The sequence below is a fragment of the Drosophila suzukii genome, chromosome 3, assembly GCF_043229965.1.
Source record: "Drosophila suzukii chromosome 3, CBGP_Dsuzu_IsoJpt1.0, whole genome shotgun sequence".
In the NCBI taxonomy this organism is placed as follows: Eukaryota; Metazoa; Arthropoda; class Insecta; order Diptera; family Drosophilidae; genus Drosophila; species Drosophila suzukii.
This window is the reverse complement of record NC_092082.1, coordinates 54,120,022-54,137,130: the sequence shown is the minus strand read 5'-3', so window position 1 is coordinate 54,137,130 and position 17,109 is coordinate 54,120,022. Positions and strand designations below refer to the sequence as shown.

Sequence of the window (17,109 nt, the reverse complement as noted above, 5' to 3'; positions counted from 1 at the left end):
CGGCCAGAGCGCGAAAGAAGTTTTATATGCATGCATCGATTGTGTGCGTTGCCTTTCCATGGGAATATGCTGACACTTTCACTTCCCATATGTCGGGCTTTGAGGCGTGTTTGGGTGATCGTATTGTTAACATTTTCTTTTTTGCTCTTTTAGTCTTTTATATAATATAGTGGTTCTATCCTATCTATATTTTTGAATTCTTTTGGCAAATTTGCAGTTTTACCGAAAACTATTTCATATGAACAATAATCATGTGCTATAGAGGGTGTTGCATTGAAAGAACATGTAAAGTATATAAGCCAAACATCCCAATCTGTTTTGGCAGACGAGATGTATGATCTAACATTTTCGTTAAATGTTGTGTGGCTTCTTCCTACTGTTCCTAAGGTCTAATGATGGTGGGATGCAGATGCTATGTTTTAAACTTTTAAAAAATTTTTATATATCATTGATAACTGAATTTTTATATTCAATTCCCATGTCCGTTATGAACGTCAAAGATTCAAATATACCTGCAACTGTTCTTAAACTTTTGTCTGGTATGGGAATGGTAACGAGGTATTTCGTTATGAACCAATCGTATCCATCAAATGCATTTAAAGGTGTTTCTGTTATTGTCAAAAGAGTTTTGGTATGTTTGGTAGTTTTGGCTTTATGGCATTAAGGACATTTCTTTACGTGGATTGCAACGTCACGTGTCATATTTTTCCAATAATAATGTATTTTTAATATACTTTAGATAAGTTCAGCTTCCTTGTCTTTTTATTTATGGTGGTTACCTGCTGGAGTAGTGCGATAAGTTTGTTAATATTTTATTGCCCTTATTCATAAATGTGTCAATAGAAATGTATTGACAAATTTCAGGTGCTCTAGATGGAATTTTTAGTTGGGTAGACTTATTTATATATGCTGTTTTTTCAAGCCCTTAGAAATATTGATATAAATCAAATATTCCATCAACATTTATTCTTGCATATATCTTTTTTCCCATGAAGGGAACATTTCGATATTGTTCAATGCAAGGTCACTACTTTTAAAAATCTTTTTTGCGAATAATGTCAAATATATTGGGCTTAGAAGCTGTCGGTTGCTTTTGCAAATCCGAACTTGATTGTGAAACTGCTCAGTGTTTGTTCTGTTTACTTTGAAATCTCGTAGTGGCTGTTTGGTCATCTCACTGTTTGTTTTGTTTTCTATGGTCGTTGCGATGCCGACTGTCGAAAGCTGCGAGCAGGGGCGTAGCACAGCTGATAATCGCTAATAAATTACCCCCTACAAGTCGGCAAGCAACGATCATACAACAAAATACCAGATTAAAAAACTACTGGATTACCATAAAATACTAACTCTAGATACCAATGTAATAGGGAAGATCTGAAACAAGCGAGTTGGTAACATTGTTGAATAGAAAAAGCTCTTGAAATAAACGCACAATTTACATAGATGACGGCTAAGCAATGTTTTAAATAAAACCAGTGGATTCGAGAAGTTGCATATTTACTCCTGCTTCCTGAGCAAACATTGGCGCCCCCGGGTGGACTCACTGGTTCTTGGCCGTCTTCTAAACTTCGGATTTGCGTATTGTTATAAGTTGGCAAATCACCAAGAGTTATATAACAAGTGCACGCGGCCAATTCGTGTTACGCAACAAGTGCATCGGCATCGCACATTGGGTGCATGGTCCAAGTTGGAGACGCATTTACGCGCCCGTGCAACTTTAATTTCATCTTTCGTTGTTGGAGCGCCCGCACAGCCGGAGCGCAGTACCCACGTACATCTCGGCGTAGAGGGAGCGCACATCGGCTGCGTCCATCTCCTCGCCACATTCTCGTCGGCACCCATAGAGAGGTGCAATAGAAAGTCGTCTTTCGTCGCTGGAGCACCCGGAGAAGGGTAAGCCCCATACATCATCGTAGAGGGAGCGCACATCGGCTGCGTCCCTAACCTCCATTTCGTCACAGGAGAGCATCAGCGGGCTTCAACCTAACCTCGTCGGAAACACCGAGAAGTACAGCGATCCGTATTGTATATGTCACATACACACACAAAGGCCCACCCAACATATACACACACACACATTCGGTCTTGCTTAATCTGCCTGGCCCCAATCTTCGCGCGCTCTTTGGTTGTGTCGGTCTTTTCGCCTTCCTTGCTCCAATCGCGCATAGCCTGGCTGAGGATTTAGTACGTTGGGACAGTGCAGACATTCGATCGCTACCAGCAGCATTGCATTGGCATTTGCTTGTTAGAAACAATCTAAAAACGGGAAGTTGCTAGTCACAATGGGTGGAAGTCGGAAACGTTTTGGCAGAACTCCCTCAGCGGAGGACGACACAAACGAATTGCTGGAACAGCTTGAGCGGAATAAGAATCATATAATTAGAATTGAGGCCACAGTTCGTGGTCAAGTAACTCCCCCTAATGCGTGCGAAATGGAATGTCGTTTAGGTATTTTAAATGGATACATCGAAAAGGCGTTCGAGTTGCAACAACAATTAGAAGCAATTAATAACGAATTAGCATGTAGAGAGGAGTTAGAAGAATTATGTGTATCCGCAAAGGCATTATTAATGTCAAATTGTTACCGGCCCGAAGGAGAAAGAAATCATTCTACCTTCGCAAATAACAGTAGTTTAAACTCTTCAGCAAGTCACAGCAGAATACTACCACAAATGAAACTCCCAAAATTCGACGGCAACTATGCCGAGTTCAAAAATTTTATAGGTTTATTTAACAGCTTAGTTCACGATGACGAATCTCTATCAAATGTTGAAAAGCTTAATCATCTGTTATCCTGTTTAGAGAAGGAAGCCTTAGGAACAGTAAAGGCTTACCAGATCACAGAAGCAAATTACGCAAAGGCCCATGCGGCCTTGGTCAGGGTTTATGATAATCCGTGCCTAATATACTTTAAAAGTATTTCTCGATTGTTTGAAATCCCAACAATGCAAGCGCCATCCGCCTCGGCGTTGCGATCCCTTATCGACACTGTAACTGCTATATATGAATCTCTTCTCTCGCTCGGCAACGAGAAAACTCTCGCCAACGCAATGATAATTCACATCGTCATGTCTAGAGTAGATCCCAAAACGCGGTCGCGATGGGAAGAGCAACTTAGTTACGATTCTATTCCGTTATGGAAAGATTGCTCAGAGGCGCTTAATAAACGATACCAACACTTAGCGGCTGAGGAATCCACGACAGGCAGAAAAGCTCCCAAACAGGGACAGCTAGGGAACAAGCCCAGATATAGCAAAGCGGCATTAGCAGTTTCCCGACCTGTCGAAGTACTTAAGTCTAAATGTTGCTTCTGCAAGTCAGACAGCCATTTCATCCAGAGTTGTACATCGTACGCTAATATCTCGGTAGAAGCTCGGTTCAAGTTCGCAAAGAATGCAGCACTTTGCATCAATTGTCTACGCAGAGGACATAGTGTCGCAACATGCCAGTCATCTCGTTGTCGAATTTATACGAAGGCTCATCACACACTTCTGCATCGGTATACCTCAACCTCCCAAGTACCGTCGAGCAATCAATTGTCATCGCCTATTGACAATCAGGTAGCCCAACAGTCACTAAGTGCCTCGGTTAGTCAGCCTATGCCGCAAAAGGTAGATCACGTCTTACTTGCAACGGCCCTTGTCGAGGTTCAAAGTCAGTCAGGAGCCAAGCTGTGCGCTAGAATTTTGCTAGACTCAGGGTCACAGGTTAATTTTATAACGGAGGAATTAGTAAATAATCTGCAATTAAAACGATACCGGCATGAGGCTAAATTCTCAGGCATTGGGAATTCCGCGTGTTCAGCTAGCTTCGCAGTCCAGACGACAATTGGGTCGCGATTAAACTCCTTCGAAGCGGCAGTTGAATGCATAATTTTACCGTCAATCTCAGGGTATCGTCCAGAAGCAACCGCAATATCTTCCGATTGGATTCGTAATGATATCTCCTTAGCAGACCCTTACTTTTACAAGCCCAAACGCGTCGACATGCTGATCGGCGCTGAGTTGTTTTTCGACCTGCTTAGGGAAGGACAAATACGGTACAAGCACTCAGGTCCAACTCTACAAAATACTGTCTTTGGCTGGGTAGCGTCAGGGCCCTATAAAGAAAATCCGCCCGCACGATGTATCTCATACTCCACTCTAGTAGCTACTGAGGACAACAATTTGGATCACACGCTAAGGAAGTTCTGGGAAATTGAAAGAATACCCGATTTAACAAAATCGCAGCTCTATACCCCTGATCAAGTGTTGAGTGAAAAATCGTTTGCTAGCACCGTCTCGCGTGACTCTACAGGAAAATTTGTAGTTAGCCTGCCTTTCAAATCGAGTCCTTCGTGTCTCGGTTCCTCGTATGAAACTGCACGACGTCGGTTTTTGTCCTTAGAACGGCGTATGAAAGGGAACCCAACAAATCATTCGTTGTATATCCAGTTTATGAAGGAATACTTAGCTCTCGGTCACATGGAGGCTACAGATAATAGGATACCCAACGAGCCTCATTATTTTATACCGCATCAGTGCGTTCTCCGACCTGAAAGCTCTTCAACTAAATTAAGAGTCGTATTCGACGCGTCATGCAAAACCACTTCCCAAATTTCATTGAATGAAATTCTCTTGGTAGGGCCAACAATTCAGCCTTGCCTGTATGCCACGCTGCTTAAATTCCGATTCCATAAATTTGCTATGTCGGCAGACATTACTAAAATGTACAGACAAGTGGTATTAGATGAGACCCATAGAAAGTTTCAGTTAATTGTATGGCGTGAGAACCCGCAAGACCCTCTACAAATTTATCGGCTTAACACCGTTACGTATGGTACGGCAAGTGCTCCTTTCCTTGCAATGCGGTGTTTGAAGCAGCTTAGCGAGATCTACTCCGAATCTCTTCCCTTAGCTTCACAGGCTCTAGCCAATGATTTTTACGTCGATGACTTGTTAACAGGGGCCGATTCCATTCGTGAGTTAAGGAAATTGCGAGGGGAAATCACAGAGATTTTAGATTCCGCAGGGTTCGTCTTGGCTAAGTGGGCGTCGAATTGTACCCCCAACGAACGACAGGTCGCCGAGCCAGAAGTCCTTATTGGAGAAGACGCCGATACGAAAACTTTGGGTCTCACTTGGAGTCCAAAACAGGATACGTTCAAATTCAACGCCCAGAATCTACAACTTGAAGACCCACCCACAAAGCGATCCATGCTTTCATTTGCAGCACGGCTGTTCGATCCGTTAGGACTCATTTGCCCTATCGTTACCCTTGCAAAGATATTTATTCAAAAACTCTGGTCGCTACAAATTGGATGGGACGACGAAATACCCGCTGACGTACTGCATCATTGGAAGACGGTGTCATCTTGCTTTACAGATTTAGAAACGTTAAACATCCCTCGGCATGTCGGAACTCAGTTTGGCGGCACTTATCAAATCCACGGATTTGCGGACGCGTCAACAGATGCTTACGGTTGTTGTCTGTACGTAAGGTCAGTGACCTCAGAGGGAATAAAAGTTAGGTTGCTAACAGCCAAATCCAGGGTAGCACCGATCAATAGACTTAGTATTCCACGACTAGAACTCTGTGCGGCTCACCTCCAAGCGAAGTTATGGAGTGATGTGCAAACGCTTAATCTTTACCGCGTCGAGCAGGTTACTATGTGGTCGGATTCTGAAGTTGTTCTCTTCTGGTTGCGCACTCATCTGTCAAAACTTAAAACATTCGTCGCAAATAGGGTTTCGGCTATTCACGAGCTGGCTCCAACTGCAGTCTGGCGACACGTCCCGACTAATTTCAATCCAGCGGACCTACCCTCTCGAGGGACTACGGTCAAAGATCTCGATACGTCGCTATGGTTTGAAGGCCCTTCGTTTTTGTCCATGGACTCGACTCATTGGCCAGTTAATCAGCACTTGGCTGACACGCCCCTCGAAAGCCAACTCGAAATGAAACCGCCAGTAATCGCCCATACGGTTGCTGTCGTCTCAAATCATCCGCTGCTACAATTAGTTGAAAATTCTTCTTCCTATGTGAAGGTTGTGAGAATTACAACATTTATCTTTCGTTTTGTTTACGGCAGGGCCTGGAAATTGTGGAACGACCACGTCCTATCAGCCACCGAGCTTAGTTTTTCGTTCTCTTATATCGCGCAGGCTGTTCAGCGTGAATCGTTTGCAGACGATTTCAATAAATTAAAGAAAAATTTGCCATTACCCAGTTCTTACCAAAAACTTAGCCCATTTATCAGCAACGAAACTTTCGGAACCCGTACTTTAACATTGGTGCGGGTGGGCGGTCGACTAGCTCACGCGGATCTAGAACCCAGTGTCAAATTCCCAATATTAAAGCCTAAAGGGAATCGTTTTGTCAAATTGTACATCGAGCACCTGCACTATGCTAATTGCCATGCAGGACCACGAGCCCTAGTCGGCCTGCTTCGGCAGACAATTTGGTTGATCAATGCACGACGCGAGTGCAGTGCTGTTGTGCGCCGATGCACGCACTGTTTCCGGTATAAGCCACGGTTAATGTCGCAAATAATGGGAAACCTGCCTCTTGACCGTGTCAGAATCAGTCGACCCTTTAGAATAAGCGGAGTCGATCTCTTCGGTCCAATCCGAGTGTCGCTAGGAGTGCGGGGCAAGGCAGCGTTAAAAATGTATGTCGCAGTATTCATATGTTTTTCAACGAAAGCGGTTCACCTAGAACTATTGAAGGATCTCACTTCTAACTCATTTATCCTCTGTCTCAGCAGATTTGTTGGGCGGCGCGGCCCGCTCGATCGACTGTACTGCGACAATGCAACCAATTTTGTTGGTTCCTCACGGCTGCTTCAGGAGATGGCCTCCGATGTCCGCAGCACACTGGGAACGTACGGCGTCCATCACCAGGTTGAGTTCGTCTTCATTCCGCCCCGGTCGCCTCATTTCGGGGGCCTATGGGAGGCCGCCGTCAAGTACGCCAAACACCTCTTTTTGAGGGCCGTCGGAAACGCCTTGCTGAAGGAGGACGAAGTCCAGACGATCCTGGTTGAAGTGGAAGCAGTGCTTAACTCGCGTCCGCTAGTAGCTGACAGCAGCAACCCTAACGACGGAGAGGCTATTACTCCAGCCCACTTTCTGGTAGGCACCACGCTCGCTGCTCTACCCCCAGGATCGGCACCTCCTCATCCGGACGACGACCTAACTCATCTACAACGCTGGCAGCTTATATCAGCCATCAAGCGACGGTTTTGGCGAGACTGGTCCCGTGACTACATAGCTGGGCTGCAGCAAAGAGTTAAGTGGACAAAGGAATCGGCCAACCTTCTACCAGGAACCATCGTCGTCATCAAAGAGGACAATTTACCGCCCCAGAAGTGGCTGCTCGGCAGAGTCACCGAAGTAACGCACGGATCGGATGGCAAGGTGCGCGTTGCTCTAGTAAAAACCAAGCAAGGCGTATACAAACGCTCAGTACATCATCTGGCACCTCTTCCCATTAATTGAAGGCCTACAGCGCTTCAACGCGGGCGATGTTTGGTCATCTCACTGTTTGTTTTGTTTTCTATGGTCGTTGCGATGCCGACTGTCGAAAGCTGCGAGCAGGGGCGTAGCACAGCTGATAATCGCTAATAAATTACCCCCTACAAGTCGGCAAGCAACGATCATACAACAAAATACCAGATTAAAAAACTACTAGATTACCATAAAATACTAACTCTAGATACCAATGTAATAGGGAAGATCTGAAACAAGCGAGTTGGTAACATTGTTGAATAGAAAAAGCTCTTGAAATAAACGCACAATTTACATAGATGACGGCTAAGCAATGTTTTAAATAAAACCAGTGGATTCGCGAAGTTGCATATTTACTCCTGCTTCCTGAGCAAACAGTGGCTTTTAGTATTTGCCTATTTGAGTCTTTTAATTCGTCGACGCTTATTCTTGTTAAGGCATCTGACACATAACTATTTTTATACCCGTTACTCATAGAGAAAAAGGGTATAATAGATTCGTCGGAAGGAATGTAACAGGCAGAAGGAAGCGTTTCCGACCCCATAAAGTATATATATTATTGATCAGGATCACTAGCCGAGTCGATCTGTCCGTCCGTCCGGATGAACGCTGAGATCTCGGAAACTATAAGAGCTAGGCTATTGAGATTTGGAATGCAGATTACTGATCCTCTTACGCAGCGCAGGATTATTTCAACAATGTGCCACGCCCACTCTAACGCCCACAAACCGCCCAAAACTGTGGCTCCTATAGTTTTGATGCTAGGATAAAAATTTTAACTGAAATGTATTGTCCCTATCAATACCTATTGATTTACCCAACCCACGCCCACCTTTACGCCCACAAACCGCCCATAAACTTAAAAAAATCGTAAGTATGAACGCTGATATCTTAGAAACTATAGAAGATAGAAACCTGGGATTTCAGACTTAGATTCCGCAGCCTTGTACGCAGCTTTGTTACGCAAGTTTGTTACGCAAAGATGCCACGCCCACTTTAACGACCACAAGCCGCTCAAGTCTGTGCCTCCCACAACTGATAGTCGAGGTACTCGACTATAGCGTTCTCCCTTGTTTTGTTCTAAAATAGTTTAATGTATTAGAACACTTAAAAAAAAATTTAGCCGATTAAAGTCTATCGATTAACCTGCTCATCACGACGTGCAAAGTGTTTAGTGAGCTAAAAAAATAAAAGAAAATGTGGAGAATATAGGTAAGTAAGGTATGATAAAATACCTTTCAAAACTACTTTTTTTGTAACTGTTTGCATTGTCCAATTATTGAATGTCTTGCGAATTTCTCTTTAAGCAAGATTTTTATATAAATATATTCACAAAATTATAAAGAAACAAGTGTTTTTATTACTTTTTGACCCTTTAAAAAAACACTTCTGAGCTGCATAATTAATTCTGCCACTCTGCGTTGCTGGACGATTGTACAAGCCACAACCGGCAATCGGTCCCGTTAGTGCATTTTGTTCTTGATAGCATAAACGAAAAATGTAGAGAGCTCTGTCGTGAATCCTTTGATTTATATTTAAAAAAGTATCCATGGTATCCCTAATCTCCAACTTTACATAAAGTGTTGGTTCACGACCACCAAATTATAAAGTCTAGCTTTCCGCCTGTGGGTGCTCTAGGTGAAAAAAATTATTAAAAAGATCGTTTACCAAAGGCCAGAAAGACATGCCGCTGAGAGCGTTAGTAGAGCGTTGGATTCTTCAGATTCGCTACTTTCGACTTTAAGTTTGAAGGAAAGAAACTAATTTAATACAAAAATGTTTTGCAAAAGAAGTAACTTCTTTGTTTAAAACCCCCACTACCGATGTTAGTAGCGATATCGAAATTACGGAAGAATACTGAAGATGAATAATTGAAGTTGGTGTCTAGGTATGGCAAACACAAAAGAGCACAACACTAAATTGTTAACTATCTTGCTTTTTTCAGAGAGTAAAGATGAAGGACAATCACTTTTTATTTTACAACTATTATTTTTCATATATGTTATCTATATAAATATGTTTTTAATTAATAAAAACAAAAATTCGTAACATTTTTAGGGGGTTGACCACTAAGAGGAAGATGTGGGTGGGAGCCTGTTGGTGGTTTATTAACAACCGTGAAGCAGTTGTAACAGTTGTTTCAAGATTGATTGTGAAATAAAACTGTATTGAGTATATCAGTTTAAGAGTGTTAATATCAGTGTATAAGCAGTGTTCAAGATACCACACAGCGAATTTGCGACTGCGGGTTCCTTACTGGGTAGATCGCACAACCTGTGGTCCAGAGAATAAGTACCTTCTTGTCATATCGCTCCTTGAACCGATCCATGGCCTTGGGATAGCTCTCGCCCACAACATAGAAAGAAGACACAACACTCAGGGATGTGGGTGGGAGTCTGTGGGTGGTGTATTTACAACCGTGAAACAGTTGTCAAAATGACGACACCGTGTTTCAAGATTGATTGTGAATTAAAACTGCATTGAGTATATCAGTTTTAGAGCCAAGTGATAGCAATGACCAGCGCTATGTAAAAACAGTGTTCAAGATACCACACAGCGAATTTGCGACTGCGAGTTCCATACTGGGTAGAACGCACAACCTGTGGTCCAGAGAATAAGTACCTTCTTGTCGTATCGCTCCTTGTGGTGTATTTAAAACCGTGAAACAGTCGTAACAGTTGTCAAAAGACGGCACAGTGTTTCAAGATTGATTGTGAATTAAAACTGCATTGATTATATCATAGAAAGAAGACACAACACTCAGGAACAAGCAACTTATGACTTAACTGAACTTGCCCACCGGGCTAATTGTGACGTCACTACTGTTGGGTTGCTCATGAGTGATTAAACAAAAAAGAGTTGTTCACTGAACTGAGTGAGTGAACATGTTCCCTCCGGTTTGTTCTTTATTCTTCATATGCTTATTTTTGCTCACATGCTCCATTTTTTCACTTGATCCGTTTTGCTCTTTGTTGTTTAAATTGGCTCAAATATTATTTTTGTGAATTTGTCCAAGCATTTTTGCATACGGTACTGCCGCCATCAACTGTGTTCACCGTTACCTCAGAGCGTGCAAACCAGCTCATCTTTCCGTTTATTTCGATTCAATTTCTCATTGTGATGTGATTTAGAAAATAAAGCGAAGATTAAGCCAGCAGGACAAGTGCAACTATTGCAAGACAATTCTTAGCTGTAAGTGAGCACTTGACCAAGTATGCAAAATTAGTGAGTTAAATTATTAAAAAAAAATCAAGTCTCTCCCGCTTTAGTTTGGTAAAACTGCTGTGAATGGCTGCCTGGTCGTGATGAAGTTCTCACCGAGGGTCACTGTCCTTGTTTTCTCGCTCAATGGTAGGTGGGATTCAGGGCTCTTACTTGGAATGAGCGTCTAGCACCTGCGCGCGGTAATCCAATTCTGCGGATATGTGAATCAGCTTCTACTATTTTCTTTAGGTTCTTCATGGCTCCCTTTTTGTGTGAAAGGGTCGCTAAAGGTTAATCCGTTTTGGTCATCTTATAACGCCGTAATTACTTTCCGAGTACCGCTCTTCCACTGGTGATGTGTTCACGCATGCCTTCGCTGACTGTGACCGTTCGTACGAAGAATGTTTAATTCAGTATTGCGATTATACTTTGCAGTAGAACGTATGGCCAAAAGAAAAATAAATAACCAAAGGGGAAAACCAAGTGATTTGTTTCCACTACGAATGTCCAATGAATACTTCAATATTCATGTTTCGCTTAAGTGAACGGTTTTCCATAGACCGAACGAAATGGTGCGAATAGGAAAGACAGATTGGTGACACGAAGATGTTGGGTGTTGACCCTAAATGGGCAAATGGTTTACCTGTCTCAAACGAATTCGCTGGGGTATGCGAAATGAACTTGTACCCGAAAACTATTATCGAACTTGAGTCCTGTCACGGTCGCCCTATCGAATCTAGGGTGAAACCAAAAGAAGTGCACTACATTCACTGGTATGATTTTAAGTCTTTTATTTATCAGAAAACAATTAGCTTTAAGCAGATGATAAAGGTCTCCATATTCTACAAGGTCAACACAAAATCTTCGGTGTTTTTGACATATTATCTTGCACTCTTTGCAATAACCATTTTTTAATATTTCAATGTTTGGAATTAAATAGAAACAAGAAGAAACGCTATAGTCGAAGACTTCCACTCTTAGATATCCGTTATTCTGTTTCGAAATTCAAATAAAATAAAATTCAGTCTTAAGCGTGGAACACATGCCAACGCCACCAAGCGACGGTAGAGGTACTACAAGTGGTACTACTGGCCATGTAAAACTCTGTTTACCATAGTTAGTAATAACTATTGATCAATAAAATTAATTTCAATTTACACTTTTACAAAATTTTACGAATAATTGCTGAGTTGAACTTGCGCTGCGCGTGATGCTCTATAATATACATGATTAACCCTATTTCTAAATGCCTAATCAATTTTCTAGCACTTCCAAGATCTCAACGCTTACTGTTACATACAAATTGCAGCGCTGGCCTTCTGGCCAACAGATGCGAGGCGAGCTAGCGCGTAGTACCGGCAAGGCAAATAGAGTTTGGAGAGTGCGATTTTTGAGTGCAAAGAGTTGGAAGATGAGAGGTTCGAGAAAGAGAAGTCGGGGAAAAAATGGAGAGAGATTTTGGAGAACGAGAATTTGGAGAACGAGAGTTTGAAGAGAGAGAGAGAATGAGAGAGAGTGGAGACTTCGTGGGCAGAAGGGAAAAAACGGAATGCACCGGACTTTGAACTGGACGGCACCAAGAGCCACGGACTTTGGACCAAGAGGGAAATACCGGTTCACGGAAGTCCTACGTAAGGCCGCTGAGCGCTGGCAGCTGGATCAGTCGAGCAGTTTTCCGGTTATGGTCTTTAAGAGGCATTGTCCATGCGAAGTTCTGGAGAGGCGATTGTCCGAAACCTCGAGACCCAGAGATCACGATACATCTATCATCGCAGCAAGCATATAAAGGAGAAGAGCACAGGACATCGGAAGTAGCAAACGTAACCAGCGGTTATATCGCGGCAGCTGTGAAGAACACATCGATCAAGCAATAGGGTGAGGCTAGCGTGGAACGTGAACGGCTAGGCAGCCGTTCTTTCGAAAGCCGTTGCCTGGAGAGCAAGGCACCTGTATACCCTAGTGCTAAAACGGTGACGCTGCTCTAAGCCTGTACGGCCGATCTCTCTGCGTCTGCGATCGAACAGAGTCAAGAGGATCTCGAGCTACGGGACCGGAAAACTGAGTCAGAGAAGCGAGAGGTCATCGAGTCCATGCGTCGGCGAACGAGCAAGGGAGAGAAACACCAGGAGCATCTCGTGCAACAAAACGAAAGCACGTAGTCAGCGAAGCGAGGGATCATCGAGTCAACGCGTCGACGAGCCAAGTCGAGCATCATCAGCAGCTACGGGAGTCAGCCCGTGGCGACATCGGAGCCAATAGCGCCACCCACCCGCTGTAATAAGTTAACCGAAATAAGCTTAGCGAAAACCTTTGAATTCTGTGTTTTCTGTCTTGTAAATAGGTTGACCGATTATAATAACTAGTTGGTCATCCTTTAGTTCCCCAGTTAGAAATCCCCAGAGAAAGGATGGATTTTTCTGACCATCAGGTCCATATTTTTATACCCGTTACTCGTAGAGTAAAAGGGTATACTAGATTCGTCGGAAAGTATGCAACAGGCAGAAGGAAGCGTAAAGTATATATATTCTTGATCAGGATCACTAACCGAGTCGATCTAGCCATGTCCGTCTGTCCGTCCGTCCGTCTGTCCGTCTGTCCGTATGAACGCTGAGATCTCGGAAACTATGAGAGTTACAATACTGGGATTAGGCACGCAGATTCCTGAGATTCCTGCGCAGCGCAAGTTTGTTTCAGTAGAGTGCCACGCCCACTTTAACGCCCACAAGCCGCTCAAACCTGTGGCGCCCACAAAAAATTTTAACTGAAATATATTAGTCTCGTCAATACCTATCTATTAATCCAAAAAAAAATTTGCCACGACCACTCTAACGCCCATAACGCTTAAATCGGTCTACCGCCGGTAGGTGGCGCATTTCAATCTCTTATTGCTGCTTGCATATCTCCATTTCCCTTTGGTCCCATTAGCTGAGTAATGGGTATCTGATAGTCGAGGTACTCCATTATAGCGTTCTTTCTTGTTCTGTATATTTTAGTGGTCAAAAAACGAGTGATTTTAAAGTTAGACGATCACGGCTGCGCTGCCTACAAAATATCGGCAGTGGCCAGCAGCCGCCATATACTTAAGTTGATGGAAGAGACTGGTTCTTTCAAAATTAGTTTATTTTAATGTTTTTAATTTATTTTATTATTGTGTTCATGTTTCATTTGAGTTACATAAATTTTGATATTGATTATTGCGACTTTTAAACTGATTTTGCGACTGAAATTATTACTTTACGACTTTATTAACAACTTCTCTGTGTCTTGATTCGGCTGATGGTGGTGGACTATCGAATAAATTTTTAGAACGCAACCTCGTCCTCTTCAGTTGAAAGGTTTTCATTTTCCTTCTTGTTGCTAGTATAGCGCCACAGCTTCATGAAGTCAGCGCTTGTAGACGTCTGTAGTGGACCTTCAAAATCGGCTGCTTTCTTTACATCATACCTGCCGTTGCGTATAACCTGTGTGACTTCATATGGTCCCATGTATTTGTTGGCTAACTTTTTGCCGGTTATAAACTGCGTCACCTTGATAGCAACCAGATCACCCAACTGATAACCATGATGTCCTTTTCTCTTCTTGTCAAAGTTCTTCTTGTAGATCTCTTGAGCTTTTTCGATTTGGTGACGAGTTTCTTTACGTTACGTTCTCCTGGTTGATTTATTATCATCTCATCTTCAAGAATCTTTAAGAGTTCGGCACTAGAGTTGTTACTCATTCGCATCCTAAGCATAACTTCGAATGGCGTGAAGCTAGTTGATGCGTGGACATGTGCATTTATGGCCTGCTGTACTTGTGATCTAACTTATACCATTTTGCGGGCTCCGATGCTGACATCTTGTAGAGTACTGAAATAATTACTCATGATGACCCGTTCAATTTGTCCGTTGCCCCTTGGCACACCGGCTGTAGTCACAATGTGATCAATATTTTCCGATGTGCAGAATTCCTTGAAAGAGTGTAACGTAAATGCAGCTCCTTTATCGCTGATAATTCTCTGTGGGCTCCCATATATTGAGACCCAGGACTCTAAATATTTGATAACTTCCTTTGCGTTGTATTTAGAAAAGCCATCTTCAATTGCAAAAATGTAGCGGTAGCTTTTTGATGTCATGTCTAATGAGCCCAGATGATCCACGTGAAGCGTTGAAAGGGGAGTATGTCCTTTGTTTACAGAGTGCAAGAAGTCGCCCTGCTTCCCCAATTTCGTCGGAAAGTATGTATCAGGCAGAAGGAAGCGTTTTCGACCCCATAATGTATATATATTCTTGATCAGGATCACTAGGCGAGTCGATCTAGCCATGTCCATCTATCCGTCTGTCCGTCTGACCGTCTGTCCGTCTGTCTGTCCGTCCGGATGAGCGCTGAGATCTCGGAAAATATAAGAGCTAGGCTATTGAGATTTGGCATGAAGATTTCTGAGCTTCTTACGCAGCGCAAGTTTGTTTCAGCTATGTGCCACGCCCACTCTAACGCCACAAACCGCCCAAAGCCGGGGCTCCTACAGTTTTGATGCTAGAATAAACATTTTAACTGAAATGTATTGTCCTCATCAGTACCTATTGATCAACCCAAAAAAAACAAAGAAGAACGCTATAGTCGAGTACCTCGACTATCAGATACCCGTTACTCAAAGGGAAATGGAGATATGCAAGCAGCAAAGCGAGATTAAAATTCGCCACCTACCGGCGGTAGACAGATTTAAGCGTTATGGGCGTTAGAGTGGGCATGGCAAATTTATTTTTGGATCAATCGATAGGTGTTGACGACACATTTAAGTTAAAATTTTTTATCTAGCATGCAAATTGTGGGCGTCACAGGTTTTCGCGGTTTGTGAGCGTTTAAGTGGGCGTGGCAAACTTTTTTTTAGGTCAATCGATAGGTATTGATGAGAAAAATACATTTCAGCTAAAATTTTCTATCTAGCATCAAAACTGTAGGAGTTACAGTTTTGGGCGGTTTGTGGGCGTTAGAGTGGGCGTGGCAGTCTACTGAAGCAAACTTGCGCTGCGTAAGAAGCTCAGAAATCTGTACGCCAAATCTCAATAGCCTAGCTCTCATAGTTTCCGAGATCTCAGCGTTCATCCGGACAGACAGACGGAGAGACGGACATGGCTAGATCGACTCGGCTAGTGATCCTGATCAAGAATATATATACTTTATGGGGTCGGAAACGCTTCCTTCTGCCTGTTACATACTTTCCGACGAATCTAGTATACCCTTTTACTCTACGAGTAACGGGTATAAAGATTGCCACGCCCACGTTAACGCCCACAAGCCGCCCAAAAACTTCAAAAAGTCGTAAATATGAACACGGATATCTCGGAAACTATCAAAGATAGAGAATTGGGATTTCTGATTTAGATTCCGTAGCCTTGTACGCAGTGCAAGTTTGTTACGCGAAGATGCCACGCCCACAATTTTTATGCTAGATAAAAAATTTTAACTGAAATGTATTAGTTTTGTTAATACCTATCGATTGATCCAAAAAAAAGTTGCCACTCCCACTCTAACGCCCACAAACCGCCTAAGCCTGCGGCGCCCACAATTTTCATGCTAGAAAAAATGTTAACTCAAATGTATTAGTCTCGACAATACCTATCGATTGACCCCAAAAAAGTTTGCCACGCCCACTCTAACGCCCATTTCGCCTAAGTCTGTCTACCGTCCACATAACCATATATTGAGATCACGGGCAGTTGCCGCATTTCAATCTCGCTTTACTGCTTGCATATCTCCATTTCCTTTTAGTCCCTTTAGCTGATAGTCGAGGTACTCAACTATAGCGTTCTCTCTTGTTGATTATGTGTAATGCGAGGCAGTTGAATATAGTCTGCTGTACATTCTTCTTAAGGTGGGAAATGTGGAAATCCAGCTGGATTGCATGCATAGTCTTCTGCGTTCCCATGTGTCCAAAGTTGTGCGAACTTGTTGTAATCTACTTCTCCATGCAATTTGGTACAGCTAAAAGTTCTTGCCCATTTACTTGCTTATATATCAAGTTGTTTTTGATTATATATCGGAATACGGTTCATGCTTCAAAATTTCCTGAACTGTCATTAAATGTTCATAATTTTGTTGGGCTCTCTTGATCTGCGTGTTAACTTCGGATGACACGATCATTATAGGGAAACGACTAAGGCTGTCGACATGTTGCATTCTAGTTCCTGCGCGATGCTCAACGTATAAAGTAAAGTCTTGCAAGTACATTAACCACGGCGTAACTTCTCGAGGGACATCTTTTTTTGAGATCGTCTGCTTGAAAGCTGCACAATCCGTTACCAAGTCAACCTCAATACCCAGCAAATAATGGCGAAGTCTCATTGTTGCTAGGAAAGCTGCCTTTACCTCAAGCACGTAACTGGCGGCTTTTTCTTCTTGTGGTGTGATTTTCTTACTCCAGTAAAGAGCAGCAGCG

The 17,109-nt window shown here is 42.9% G+C and overlaps 1 protein-coding gene across 1 annotated transcript; it reads left to right on the top strand.

The window, feature by feature from the left end:
* The first annotated feature begins 4,844 nt into the window (after positions 1-4,844).
* LOC139352834 (uncharacterized) lies at positions 4,845-12,850 on the top strand. The gene is made up of 4 exons (XM_070995472.1): positions 4,845-4,959; positions 6,403-6,649; positions 6,746-7,397; positions 12,716-12,850. Exons 1-4 carry the CDS (start codon positions 4,845-4,847, stop codon positions 12,848-12,850), a joined length of 1,149 nt encoding a protein of 382 aa, XP_070851573.1.
* Positions 12,851-17,109: the final 4,259 nt, after the last annotated feature.

What these genes read in the sequence shown, in the direction of transcription:
- LOC139352834 (XM_070995472.1), top strand. Translation starts at nt 4,845, where the DNA reads ATGCGGTGTTTGAAGCAGCTTAGCGAGATCTACTCCGAATCTCTTCCC. An exon ending in AACAGGGGCCGATTCCATTC is followed by an intron (nt 4,960 to 6,402) that starts GTGAGTTAAGGA and finishes ATTGCCATGCAG; the next exon opens with GACCACGAGCCCTAGTCGGC. An exon ending in CGCACGGATCGGATGGCAAG is followed by an intron (nt 7,398 to 12,715) that starts GTGCGCGTTGCT and finishes GCGATCGAACAG; the next exon opens with AGTCAAGAGGATCTCGAGCT.